The 14,724-nt window shown below is 39.2% G+C and overlaps 1 protein-coding gene across 1 annotated transcript in view; it reads right to left on the minus strand.

Moving 5' to 3' along the window:
- Positions 1–14,724, minus strand: part of PHEX (phosphate regulating endopeptidase X-linked) — a 173,054-nt gene that overhangs the window by 134,666 nt on the left and 23,664 nt on the right. The window contains exons 4-5 of the mRNA XM_039852264.1: positions 2,535–2,621; positions 1,263–1,489 (exon numbers count right to left, since the gene is read on the minus strand). Of these exons, the coding sequence (XP_039708198.1) occupies positions 1,263–1,489; positions 2,535–2,621 (314 nt within the window). The remainder of the gene's footprint in view (positions 1–1,262; positions 1,490–2,534; positions 2,622–14,724) is intronic.

The raw sequence follows: 14,724 nt of genomic DNA on the forward strand, positions 1-14,724 counted from the left end.
AGTGAGTAAATCACAAAGCCAAACCACACACCGCAATCTCTCTGACACCAAAGCCCACTCCTTCATTCACTATATCAGTGGTTTCCAAACTATGTCCCAAAAAATCTAAAAGGTGCTTCAGGGGCTCCAAATATTCAGTTTAATTTTTATAGTTTTAACTGATTTAAGAAAAGCAACACTCACAAATTCTACAACATTGGCAGCCACTAATACACTAATTTTTGTTGTCAAGTTCATTGTACATACTGTCTACAGCAGCTTTCCCAGGTTCAATGGCAGAGTTGAGTAGTTGAAACAGAAACTATATGGCTCACATACCCTAAAATAATTACTATCTGGTCTTTTACAGAAAAAATTTGCCAGTCACTTGGTATAAACCAAAAAAATAACTCTGCGGTGTGGATTTTTAAAAGTTGACTTATATCAGGAAAGGGTAACACACTCGAAAAGTTTTACACTTCTATGATTTGAATATGAACATATTATTTTCTGGTTCAACAAAGGATAGAATTGGGGGAGATCAGTGGTTCAATAAAATTTTCATTATCAGTCAATGTTACTATAAAAGCAAAAAAGTAGTAGGATCGAAACACAAAACAATTTGAAAACTGTTATTTAAATTCTTGACAAGCTCTTTCATTGATGAATCTGTCATTTTTAGCAGTTTTTCGACAGTCTCCTGATTTTACCAATGTAATTATAAGTGTCAAGGTACATCTGCATGGCCCGTTTCCTTACAGGAGGAATGCTTAATCTCCCGACAGACAATGCAACTAAGCACTTAGAACAAGTTTCACTTTATCTTTTGGAAGGAAGGCGAGATTCAGACTGAACTTGACAATGAAACTTTAGGTATATATGTAAGATGTTAGTGAAGGGGTGAAGGGGGAACAAGGAGTCATGGCATGTGTTCTCTCCTTTGTCAGGGGAATGAGGTGGTGGAGGGAAAAGCAGAGTTCAGAAACTCTTTGCAGCTTTCTCCTCACTGGAATTGGGGGGCCCCATATATACTCAGAGTAGATATTTGAGGGTCAGATCACTTAGTACTCACTCACTGGCTTTCCGAAAGGCTGACAAAACTGGTTTGTTCACGGTTTACATTCTGCAAATCTGGGAGGGAGTAATATTCTAGATCCCAATGTTTAACAGAATTTTCATCTTATCATTTCACTAAGGTGGTATGAGTCTCTTTCCCTGGGAAGGCACCCCAAAAGGCTAACTTTGGACTGAACAAATAAGGTGAACGAGTCCTCACTATATACCTTCAAGATGTGTTCATTGGATGCCTTGTCATCAGGTGACACATACAAACGGATGAACACAGAATTGCTGTATTGACCACGAAACGTTGCAAGTGTCTGCAGAAGGCTGAACTTTCTCTCTGACCAAACCCCTTCGGGACCGATATTTGATTCAAGCACAGGCCAGCGGAAAGGCGAATGCCGCAGAATGTGTAGCAATGGTTTGGCATCTGCTTTTTCGATCGCTTCTGAAAGGGAGCAAATATAAAGAGAGAGTTAGAATTGCAAACTGGATCACCAAACTATAATTTGAGTGTACCTTCTCAAGAGAAAATTCCCATATGGCCCCAACCTACCATTTCAGCTGTGAGAGAGAGGAATAGTGGACTGAGCATAACCACAGAGACAGAGCTACCTATGACTCACCTATGAGTCACTGCGTTGCGACTGTCTAAACCTGGTGTTCCTGCCAGGAAAGCTGACTAGGGAACCTGCTGGATATTCCCTACAAAAAAAAGATGGGCCCACTACATTGACCCCAGCCAATGAGCTGTGTTAGGCGGCTAATACTCTGCGAGACTAAAGAACAACCCTAGTCAAAGGAAACAGCTCAATAAAACCAATCACCCCCCAATAAAAGTGAATGAATGCTTCAGACTCTTTCATCACCTTTTCCTGCCCTTTTCTAGCTCACCAAATAATACTCCAAATATTAAACAAGTTAACGTATTTCCCAAAGGCACTGGCTTCTTCCTGCAATGACCTTGAGGAAACAGACCAGGTAAATGACAAATGCCTCTTTTAACTCCAATCAGACCCAAGATGCCGAGAAAGACCTAAGACACCCAACAAAGATGACTGTTAGGCTGACAGAGAAGCAGCAGGAATATGGCCTGCCTGGGAATCTGGATTTCTCTAGGCCCCAGTAGGTCCTTAGGAGACATAGCAATACTCCCAAGTGCCCTCCCTCTAAGGCTCCTTCTCAGACCAGTCCTGGCCTCTGGATTCTGGTTTCTGCACCACATACAGTGGAGTTTGCCCTTCTGAGCCTACCTAAGTTTCTCATGGAGTATCTGACACCCAAAGAATCCAAGCCATAGAAATAAAATGATTTTCTCCATCAAGCCAGCAAAAGAACATTAAGACAGGGCCAGTCACAACCCAGTCTTTAAGCATTGATCCTTCCCTTAAACAATACATTTAAACATCATTAGAATACTTAGTTCTTTTTTTCTTTAAATGTTAAAAGAACTCTGAAGAATAAAGGTGATAAATATTTTCTTTATTACTCACTTTCATTCATGCAAGATGAATAAAGGATTTTGGCTTTCTGTATGGCATCGGTGTCCCGCCTTCTACTGACCGATTTCTCCAAAAGTGCTAGGAAGGTTAAGAAAGGATTCATTAGTATCCACCCACATGGTACTGAGTTGAAGATCTTTTGATAATCACAGTCCCAGCCTCTAGAAAATTAAATGTAAAGACAGATAACCTGGAAAAGACACATCTATAAAAGATATTGTAAGATGGCAAAACAGATTCCAAGTTGCTTTAGGTTCAAATAAAAACAATTTAACATTCTTTTCTCCACGGTTCTCCTAATGCAAAGAAACCAAAAGTTCAATTTCCAACTGAGACTGGACCTTCTGCAGGGGTTAATGTTTTCTGCCACCTACACAAAAGAAACAGAATTCACTTATTTAAAAACCAAAAATAACTGAATTCTGTTCCTTGTCTCTGCACCTAGTAATATTCTCAATGGAGGCAATTTCATCAGGGTCGAGTTTCTTAAGATTTCTTCACAGCCCAGCCTCTGAGGGAGGTCATCTGGAAATTTCCCATTAGAAGTTTTATTCAATGCTGTATAAACATGCTGTGGACATGGAAAAAGTTGTTTAGACAGGAAATGGAGAGGTGAGATTGGAAAGCCTACTCAAATTGCCTGAAACCTTGCCCACTTACACATTCAAAGTCCTGGCCATTTAAATGAGGCCATGTGTATAAAATGGTTGCCAGCATAGACATAAGCTCACCTGGAAAATGATTTTCTATTTATAAAATCACTGATGCTATTGTTTGAAAGTTGAAAATGACAGTGGTCACTATTTTGTTAAATAAGGAAAAAGGAAAGCCAAGATTCAATAAAAACTACCATCCCTATAAAAGACCACCTTGTATGTACTTGGGAGTATCAATTTACTAACATGAAGCCAAAATGAAGAACCCCCATGTAGCACTGTGGTGCTGCCTACATCGAGCTATGTCAAACTGCCATTGTCAAGGCACTTGAGAGTTATTTCTGAAACAACCTGGTAGCTTTCAAATGATGATACAGCAGATGCTCCTACAGTACTCTGAATAGCTTCAAGACACAATGTACAGTGCTAATCGAATTAATAATTTCATATTCCCTGAAAAGTAATCTACTTTTAAACCAGAAGTTCTACATTTAAAAAAAAAATACAATCTAGAGCTCCTGCCAGCTTTTTATAAACACCTGTATGTCAAAAAAGTCCATATAACTAGATTTCAACTTGTATAGTGCTTCTTTCTTGTGTATTACACAGCAATAAAAGCAGAAAAACTAGCCCCAAGAATAAAGGAGATTTTTTTAATAAACAGAAAGCGCTTAAACCAGCAGTCCCAAACCTCTTTGGCACCAGGGACCGGTGCTCCTATGAGAATCTAACGCCTGATGATCTGAGGTGGAGCTGAGGCAGTGATGTTAGCGCTAAGGAGCGGCTGCAAACACAGATGAAGTTTTGCTTGCTCACCTGCCACTCATCTCCTGCTGTGCAGCCCAGTATGGACCAGTACTAGTCTGAGGCCCAAGAGTTGGGCATCCTTGTCTTAAACCATACCCACATATAGTTGTGTTCAAATAAGATCAGGTGCCTTTCTGCCATATTGCTTACACAGTCATTGGATTCTTGGGGAGACACAGTTAGAAGTAAATAATCCAAATTTTATTTAGGGATGTGATGTTATTCCAGTGCTATAAATAAATACTCCATAGGTTGCAAATATGAAGACCCTGAAGACCAAAACAAGCCACAGGAAAAAAATAACTCAAAATATTAAATATGTACTTGAGTGTACACCAAGGCATTCTGTATCACAAGAAAGAAAAAAGATGACATGTGTATGCAAAATAGGGTAATCCCAAAATGCTAACCATGCACAAATACCAATAACTTGTACTTGCCCAAACTCTGGTTTCTGTACCAGAATTTGTCTTTTAAAACAAATTCAGCAAAACTGATCATACCCTCTCCCTTCTCCTCTCCTTCTCTTCATACCCAAGTAAGCAGGAGAGCATTGATATGCAGACAGCGATGCGACAGTTGGTAGCATCCATTTTGTGTATCTCTGTATCTGAATTAGTGTTAAGAGGAATAAAACCTAGCCTAGAGAGTCATTAATGAGCATAAAACAAAGCCTGGCTATCAAAAGAGGCAATTATTCAGGTTATTAAATGTCCCTAAAGCACAGAGAAGGGCTCATGAGTCACCCAACAAGGGCATTCCCATCATAATCTGTTGTTTCTTGGAAGATTTCTCCATCCGCTTTCTTCCCCCACATTCAGACATTCCTAACCATGTTAAAACAGAAAGAAAACTCCAGTTCATAAAAACCTATAGTGCAACAAACCTGACTTTAAAATTGATTTCAAAGTGCTTCTGATCATCAAATTTGAATGTTACATATATTATGTATTTTTTCTTCTCATTATGCCCAAATACAATTTTTTAAAGGCAACATAATAGACACGTCAAGGGGTGAGGTTTGAAATCACACAGACATGGGTTCCAGTTGAAGGTTGCTGATACTTTCTGGCTAGAACTTGAGCTCAAGTTTTTAATCTAAGCCTCAGTTTCTTCATCTGTACATTTAGATAATAATAGTGTTTACTTCCTAGAGTTGTGGTGAGGATCAAACATTTTGATGCACAGAAAGTCTCTATCTCAATGACCAGACACATAAGTGACCAATCAATGGTGGCTTAAACAGGATTACAGGTTGAGTCAGCCATACAACAAATTGTAAAGTAATCAAACTTGTTTCTAGTGCTTCCTCCATAAATGTTTTTCTCCTCACTTCTCAGGATGTTGGTAGCCAAAGGCCTTAGCTAACAGTGTATAGGCCTATTTTACAAAATGGACCTGCCCTAGCCACTACACAAAGACCCATGCTCTCAACACTTCCTCTGCTTCCATAGCAGAGGCAGTGTTCCATGAGCAGGGATATTTTGCAGTCAGCATCCACATCTGAGAATAGTTTCCTCGCATTGCTCATCCTAGACAAGGCATTTTCCTTTTTTATGTAAACTTTTTCAATGAAATTATTACATACAGAAAAGTACACTGATCTTAATTTGAAGGATTTTCACAAAGCAAACACAATCACGTAACCAACATTATGACCAGAATTCCAGAAGCCCCTTATGCTCCCTTCCAGTCACTACCTCCAATCAAGACAATCAACATCCTCTTCTGTGAAGTGCTCACTCAAGTCTATTTCCCATATTTCTATTGGATAATCTATCTTTTATTGATTTATAGAAGTTCTTTATATATTCTACACATAAGTCCTTTGTCGAATATTTGTTATCACAAAATCTTCTCCCATTCCATAGACTTTATTTTCTTAATAGTATCATGTGATGAACCAAAATTCTTTATTTTAATGTATCCCAATTTGCTTATTTTTCCCAAACTGTGGTTGGCATATTTTGTGTCCTATTTAAGAAATCTTTGTCTGCCCTGAGGTCATGAAGATATTCTCTTATGTTTTTCCCCTAGAATCCTTATTGTTTCACATTTAGATCTGCAGTCCCTGTAGAATTTGTTTTTGCTCACGGTGTGGACAGCCACGCCTTTGTAACAAAAAACCTAGTCTCATGGTTGACGAATCATGTGAGAATTTTAATAACGAAGATATTTTTGGTCACTAGGCCTCAAATATTATTATAAAAAATACTTTTGATATAATATTTGGCATAAACAATGGCTATTCTCCACTAGATTGAGTACCCTTTGGGGCAGACATCTTTGATCTCCTAGGGCCTAGTGCTTGGCATGGTTCACGCTCAGTTTGCTGAGCTGAATTCCCGACAAAAGAAAATCTGAGAGTTTTTCATCCAACTGAAAAGGAACTGTAAGAAGTTGGACTGACTTATTATTTCTTTTTATAATCAGCAATGTCCAGATTATGCTAACAATAATAATCTCCTTTTCTCACATTCCAGTCCCTACATCATACAGTAAAATTCAAGACTTCATCTGCTTTCATAAACACTGGTTTTTAAGATACCCAAGTTTCACTTTGCGACTGGTCTCACTTCTATTTCTCTGCTAGGCTGAGGAGGGGTCGTAGTTTGCATTTGACTTCCTTAAACTCAGAAGCCAGAAAGGACTATCAATTCTACTCACTCAATTCACTTCTCCTGCCCAGACAGGGCCTTTATTAGCTCTGGAATAGAAAGAGGAAATTCCCAAGGAAGAATGAGACTCCTGAGGACTTGGCAGTCCCCTGGTAAGTCAAGAGCTCACAACCGTCATGTGCAGGTCAGGCCAGTCATGTGAAGTTCCTGCAATATTTAGGACCTTCCCAACTAACACTATTTTCAAAAACTCCACATGCACAACATTTGAGGCCTGTGAGCAAACACCTACCAAGAACCTCAATGTTGAGCTGACACCATTTGAGCGAGATGGCTCAAGAGCACAGGAATTCTTTCAAAACACGCCCCTCTGTTTTCTTTCTTCCAGCCTTCACTCCTTCTCTGTGCCAGTTCTAAAGGGGATCCTCTCATGACTTGCTAAGAGACAATGAATGGTGGAGCTGTTTGCCTGATTTGCTTAACGGAAACAGTAATCACAATCTAAAATCTTCACGTCAAATATCATCAAGGTGAATTCTCAATTTCATGTACATCATGCCAACATTTCTCCCTTAGAAATCAGGGGGAGTATCCTCTTAATTCTAATGAGAGAAAGAACACAAAAAATAATGACTCTGGAAAACCAAATCTACATTTTAATGAAAGGTGTGCCTTTCCACATCTACATAATGAACAGAATGTTCTCTAGACATATATATTTTTTAAAACCTATCATGTCATGGCCTGGTCTCTCCTCTGGTGATACTTAAAAACCACCTTCAGATGGCCCATGGTTGAATGTTGCCTCTAATCTTACTATTTTTAGTCCTTGTTGATTTTCCAGGCTACAGACTTCAATTTGGTTTCCATGCTCCTCAGTTTATTTACCGTACTGAGAAATTTCATTTTTCTAACTCATACTGCATCGGTATTAAACTCATATGCAGTTAAACCTGGAGACTCTAAATCAGCTTGCAAAGCCCATTGTTATTCTCATTAAAAAAAATAAAATTCAAGTTAACTAAGTCATGGTCTGTGGATCCCATAACCCTCATGTTTTCACATGAATTGTGTGACACTCGACTCTGCAGTTCCTCAGCCCCATAGCCAGTCAAGCATGAGATTAACTGAGTCTGTTTGACATACTGAAAAGACAATAAGAGTTGATATTTCTCATTCTTCTGGAAAACTCCCACCTAAGTATAGGGAGAGAAACTGTCAGAATTCTTTTCTCTGTTCATTTTTTATGATCATCTTATAAATGATAATTGTTGGTTGGCAACAGCTTAAGAAAAAGGGGCAGAGATTATTTTAGGGGAATCAAAAACCTCTAACTCATATCAATCTAAATCATGGGTTACCAAATAACATAAAAATACCCCCCTTTTAACACAAAAGACCTCTTTGTCCATATGAAATCAATTTTATAAACCTGCTAGACACTACAGAAGCCTAATAGAAGCTAATTTTTTTTTATTATGTTCACTTATGAGAGAATTTATAAGGATTATACTTATCAGGGTTACACTTCAAAATAATTTAAATTAAATTTTAACATTACTCTTTGATAGCACAGTATTACAATGAATCTGCCAATATGATGTTGTAACTCAAAAATAGCTCTCCTATTGAGATAAACTCTATCTTAGCAGGTAATTCAATGTAAGGCCTGTGCTAAACTTAAAGTCATTAAAATCCACCTTCAGTTTTTTTCCTATAGTAAAAACCCTAATTATATTTTTTCCTGCCTCCTATTTCTACCGTCTTACCATTATAAGGAAAAGGCCATGTATAGCTATATATCCCCTGCAGTGGTCCTTCCTGAGCAGTCCTGAGACATTCAAGGACCCATGGGTGACAGCACTCATTTATTTATTAAATACCTGCTCTGAGTCAAGTGTATTGTACATGACCTCAATTAATCCCCCACCAACCCTAAGAGGCATGTGTCATTAACCCCATGGTACAGGTGAAAACCCCATAAGAACTTATCCGAGGAAACTCAGCTGGTAAATGTTAGAGCTTGGATTTGGACCCAGGTCCCTGATTCCTGTTCATTCCACTAGCAGGTACCCAGTAAAATTCCACAAGTTGTTTTCCTGTGCAAGAACTAGACCCCCAAGTGGCAAACCAGAGGCAGCAATGCTCTCAGGGATTTTCTTCACAGATCTCTCAATCCTAACTGGAAGAAAGGCCTTCCCTAGTTACATTGAAACCTGTTTTTTTGCAGTGGTAGAGTGAGTCTGTGCCTAGCCATCTACTCCCTTTGCCCTGTCACCCTATTTGTGACAAGCACGCACGTTACTGAGGCACCTAGCTGGAGGTGGGAGGCCTGGTGAGGTCAGCCAGAACAGAGGTAGCTGGTCCCCAAGGCTAGATTTCACATTATGCCCAAGTCTAAACCAATGGTTTCTAAACTTGAGCTTGCAGCATCAGTATCATCAGAAGGGCTTGCTAAAACATAGAGTTTTGGGTGTTTCCGCCAGAGTGTCTAATTCAGTAGATCTAGGTGGGGCCCAGAAATCTGCATTACAAACGAATTCCCAGGTAATGCTGATACTGCAGGTCCAGGAGAGACACTTTGAGAACCACTACTTTAAACCAACAGCACTCACCAGCCCTCTTTTTTTTCCTACTTTATTGAAGTATAGTTGACAATTATCACCAGTCCTTCATCATGCTTGTGATCCTAGAATACATCACCAGCCCTGATTACCTCCTCTTGCATTCACCTCCCCACCCAAGGGCAAATAAAGAAAGAGCTTGTGTCCTTTCTTTGCTGGCTTCCTCACTGTGCAGCTCCATTTCAGTTCAATGTCAACATTCTTCAAGGAGATCACTACTTTTGTTTTATTCTGGAAACACTCTCCTTGCATTAGCCTATTTAGGTCTAAGTTAGTTCCTCAGTTCTGCAAAACCCAACTTTAAAAAATTCCTTTTTTTAAAATTAATGTATTGGGGTAGCACTGGTTAATACTGTATAAGTTTCAGGTGTGCAATTCTATGACACATCTTCTGTATATCACACTGTGTGCTTACTCCCCGAAGTCTAGTCTCCTTCTGTCATCATATACTTGACCCCCCTTTACCCTCTTCATTTTCCCTCTACCTCTTACCCCTCTAGTAACCACCATACTGTTGTCTGTGTCAATGAGTTTATAGCTGGTTGGTTTGGTTCATTTTTTGCTTTCAAAAACAATGAAATATTGACATTTGTGACAACATGGATGGATGTTGAGAGTATCATGCTAAGTGAAGTAAGTCAGACAGAAAAGGTCAAGAACCATATGATTTCAGTCATATGTGGGATATAAAAATGTTCCTTCCTTAAAGATAAAATTCAATAGGGTTTTAAGATGAAGGTCGATTCACTGGTTCAAGAGAAAAAAAAATCAGCTCTATGCCAGGAAGACTCTCAAAGTGAAAAAACAAAAACAAAAAAAAACAAACAACAACAACAACGCAGGGCAGCTATTTTCAACTCCAGCTTATACCACACCCTATGGGGAGGAAGAGTGGGATAAATACTGTATCCCTGAAACCTTAAAAAAATCTGAGCTCCAGACTTTACAATTCCTCCCCTCAACTATGACAGCGGCATCAAAACACTATAAACATAGGTTTAAGAAGCCACTTCCCAACTAACCCCTGTTTTCACTCCCACCTTCCATGAGGAGGTGAGAGCAGCAGAAGTTCTATTCTTGGCTATTCAAACCTCAGTGTGTGGTCGAAGGAGGCTGTCCCTCTATAATTGGGTTTCTGACAAGTGAAGGATTAGGAGCTGGGCTCTCTTTCCTTCTCTATCCAGTATCCCCTCCTCCAAAAGAGGGGAAGCAATAGAACCTTTGACAAAAGTGGAGAACCCAAAGGGGCAAAAAGGCCAGTGAGTCAAGAGCTAACTTCCAAGCCCACTGGTTACTGCAGCTTCCCTAGTGGCTTCTGCGAAGTGACTGGGGGTAACTGGCAAAGCGCCTTTCTAAGTTCAAAGAAACCAGGGGCTACAGAGAAGAGACAATGACCTTTGATGTTGAATTGACGATAAAAGAGAGAAAACCCCAATACTGCTTGGGGTTTTCTGTAATAAGGAAGACAGACTCTACCTTTATCTGGATTCCAAGCCAGAAAACAGAACAGCATGATGGGGCCTTCTGAACTGGTCTCCATACATCAAGTCTCTCCTCCGAGCCATTCCCCACATGCAGCCAATGTGCTCTGGCAAGACGCATCACTCATCAAGCCCCTCGACATGACACTTACAAATGGCTTCCCACTGCCCAAGGACAGAGGCTAAAATCTTTACATGACCTACAAGGCCTGTGTGCTCTGGCCCCTCCTTTCTCTTCAGTTTTGTCTTTCATCCCTTTTCCCTTCCAACTCCGAGCTCCAATCACACTGAGCTTCTTGGGCTCCCTCAAAGGCACCAGCTGGACAGAGCCTCTGTTCATGTAGCTCTTTCTGCCTGAGTTAAAACAGGAGACATTTGAAATGTTAGACCCATAATCTGTGGGGTACAAATTATATGGCTGGATTGGTTTGGGCAAGTCACATAATTTCCTTGACCTTCGCTTCCTCGGATGTAGGGCAAAGACAGAAATAAACAACGATGGCCGACATCACAGAATTAGAGTGAGGAACCACAGAGAAAACAAATGATTCGCCAAAGGGATAAAATTAGTAACAAAAACAATTGGGCCTTGGAGAAGTGAATTTGTGAATTCAGAATAGACAGCAGGTAGTAGAAGCAGTTCGATTTAGAACTTAATCTAAATGGCCACTTGTAGGAAGTCTCTGGTTAGTAACACAGGCAAACATGTGAGTACACTAATAAGCACATTGTGTGCGTGTCTATGTGTTTCTCTCTCCTATAAATAAAAGCTCCCACATATATCTTAACTGTTGATGAAAATAAAATTCCCTTCTCATTTTATACGTTAAAAGGTCCGTGCACATTTTAAAAAGTATCTCTCACTGTGCCAATATCAACACCAATGAGGCTTTCCAAACAAACATATCCTGTGTATGACAAGTTATTATCCAACCAGCATACAATTAATTTTTCTGTTACGGGTAATGCCTTCTTACATAGAATGTTCTCTTGACACTTTAAAGCAAATAGTCCTTCATTACTAATTCATTAAGCATTCACATAGATGCTATTAATCACAATGAACTAATGTGGTATTAATGGGTAGGTTATTAATCTGCAATTACATGCAGATTTCCTAATAAATTCCAGTCGCCCAAGTTTTTTGAGGAGGAAGGCAAGGGAAAACAAAATGAAAAAATTTCTCAGAAAACAAATTAAGGGGAAGCAATATCCCTGTACCATAAGACAAGACTTACAATATTCTTATTTTTTTATCCTAAGAAATCTTTGTATTTACCCTATATGATAATGTTTACAATACACAATATGAAATTGTATTTACAATACAAAATGATAATATGAATGGAGGAAAAACTAAACCACATGCACCCTGACGAGGCACTGAATCTCTTCAGTGACATACCGCATCCTGAGATGTAGTGAAGCCTGGCTACTCAGTGTGTGGTCCCCAGGACAGTAAGTAGTGCAAGCATCACCTGAGAACGTGCCAGATATGCAGGCTCTCAGGTCCCTTCTCAGACCTACTGAATCAGAATCTGCATTTTAACCAGATCCCCAGGTACTTCACGTGCACATTAAAGGTTCGTATATTAAAGAACATTAAAGAACAGTATAAGAGTACCGCTTTGTAGCTGAAAACTGGAGTGGAAGAAGGAAGTGAGGGTGTTGCTCTTCATACACTACTGCCTAAAGCCTAGGTATGCTGAGGGAACATCACACAAATTTTACTGAAATTGTTTAAAGCACATAAACAAGGTGCATGTGACAAGCGGTTGGGGAGCCTGGATTATCAGAAATACAATTACATACCATATTTCATCAATTCTAAGAAGCACATTTTTGTTCCCATCTTAACATCTCTGAAATTGGAATCCAGCTTAAAACTGTCAGCCAGGCAGTCACGAGGTAGTTTCCATCGCCTGCCCATGCGTGAATTTGATTTAGCACTTCAAATGAGTTTGTTGCATGGCTAGTAAATTGTCACTTAAAATGTCTTCGAAAGATTTCACTATAATTTGGCAATGAAATGAAAATTTACTGCATATCCAAAAAGGTAGTCTTGGAGGAAAACCCCTGAAACAATTGGGGAGCACTTTTTAAAGAAATGCTGAATCATTGCTGTTGTTGATGGAAAGAGGACAATATTTTATGAGAAAACAAAAGCACTGATGATTTGAAATCAAAAAGACTATGAAGAAGTTTTAGGAATACCTTAACCAATCTCTTTTGCTTGTACTTTCCTTTTTAATGAATGCAAAAGTAATATATAATAGAATTATGTATAAGTCTAAAAGAATGCTTTCATTCAAAATAAAAATCCCAAGTGATAAGCAAGCATTTTGTATAATAGCTTAGTCTTTCTTAGCATACATGAAATCTTATAGTTGACAGTATTTTTGACTCGATGAAATATGGTATTAATTTAGTTAAGGCTATGGAAGAGGGGCAGCAGTGTTTATGTGTTCTCTGGCTTAATTTTAAGTCAAATAAATATAACCAACAAAACTGCATATAACTATAGTGTTACCACTACAGAAGACCCAGTATATTTCATTCTGGGAAATAAAGCTGTGTTTGGATTTAAATAAAAGAAAGCAATACAAAAATTATTCCAAATGGCTCCAAAAGCATTTTAAGGACAATGGAACCTCCGGGTGAGATGAGATGTTTGAATTCTTGAATACCGGGTTTCACATCCAGGTCTCAGGGGCAGAAACACAAGTTTGGCCAAGTGGGAAGGCAGTGTGAGGCCTCTGGGGAGGGCAGCTTCGTGGGCGTCCTGCCACATCGTGGGCTGTGCAGCCTTCAGACCTCAGCTGGAGCCACAATTGCCTCCTGTCCTCACCCAGCACTTCCCACACTTTCCCCACTAGACATGTTTAATTCTGGCAACAACCTGCAGCTTTCAAACCCCAGCTTCCTCTTCTTCACAGTGCAAAGATTCCAGACTGATATCAACACCTTTGACCTCAATTAAAATAATAGAATTTTATGTCTTAATTTACTTGTACTGGTGCGTTTCCAGACCCGTGTAGACTGAAGGAGAGGGGATCTTTTCTTTTTTTACGTTATTCTGGGACTTGGCCAAAACGTTGGCAAATGTAAATTGAGAGAAATTAATAAATTAGCTAGGGCATTGCCTGGCATTCCTTAACGTCAACTAGAAAAGCATATTGCCAGAGTGGTTATTTTGAATGATTCTCATTTCAGAAAACTCACAGAACTTTCTCCAATCAACAGTGGCTACAGTTCTCTTGGTTAGTTTGGGCATCACCCTTGAACAGGTTCTCAAATGTGGCTACATATTAGAATTGGCTGGGGGAGGTGGTTGTTAAAAATCCAGAAGCCCAGACCAATTACGTCATAACCTCTGAGGATGGGACCCAGGCATCTGTATTTTTTAAGCTCCCCAGTGATTCTAATATGCATCCAGGGTTAAAAAGCACTACTCTAGAACTGCCCTGTCCAATACCAAAGCCAGTAGTCACATGGGGCTATCGAGTGCCTGAAATGTGGTTGGTCCACGTAAGAGATGTGTTGCAAGTCTAAGATGCATACTGGATTTCAAAGACTTAGTAGGAAAAAAAGAATGTAAAATGTCTTGTGAATAAGTTTTTTTATATTGAGTATGTGAGATGATAATATTTTGAATATGTTGGGTTAGATAAAATATATAATTTCACCTGTTTTAACTTTTTTAATGTGGCTATTAGAAAATATGTAAAATTATGTGTGACTTTTATTTGTGACTCACATTATATTTCTATTGGAAAATACTGCTCCAGAAGGTGCCTTTATAGATCACTAGCTTTGTGAATAAGTGAGTGACTTAACCTCTTTAGACCTCAGCTTTCACAACTGTAAAATGGGAGAACACCTCCTTCCTAGTTTTCAGGGGTGTTACCAAGCACTAAGGGTCAAACCCCGTGAATTCTAATCCCAACTCCATTATCTATTAGCTGTGTGACCTTGTACTGCTCGGTACCTTTATT

The sequence above is a fragment of the Pteropus medius genome, unplaced genomic scaffold, assembly GCF_902729225.1.
Source record: "Pteropus medius unplaced genomic scaffold, Ma_sr-lr_union100, whole genome shotgun sequence".
NCBI classification, from domain to species: domain Eukaryota; kingdom Metazoa; phylum Chordata; class Mammalia; order Chiroptera; family Pteropodidae; genus Pteropus; species Pteropus medius.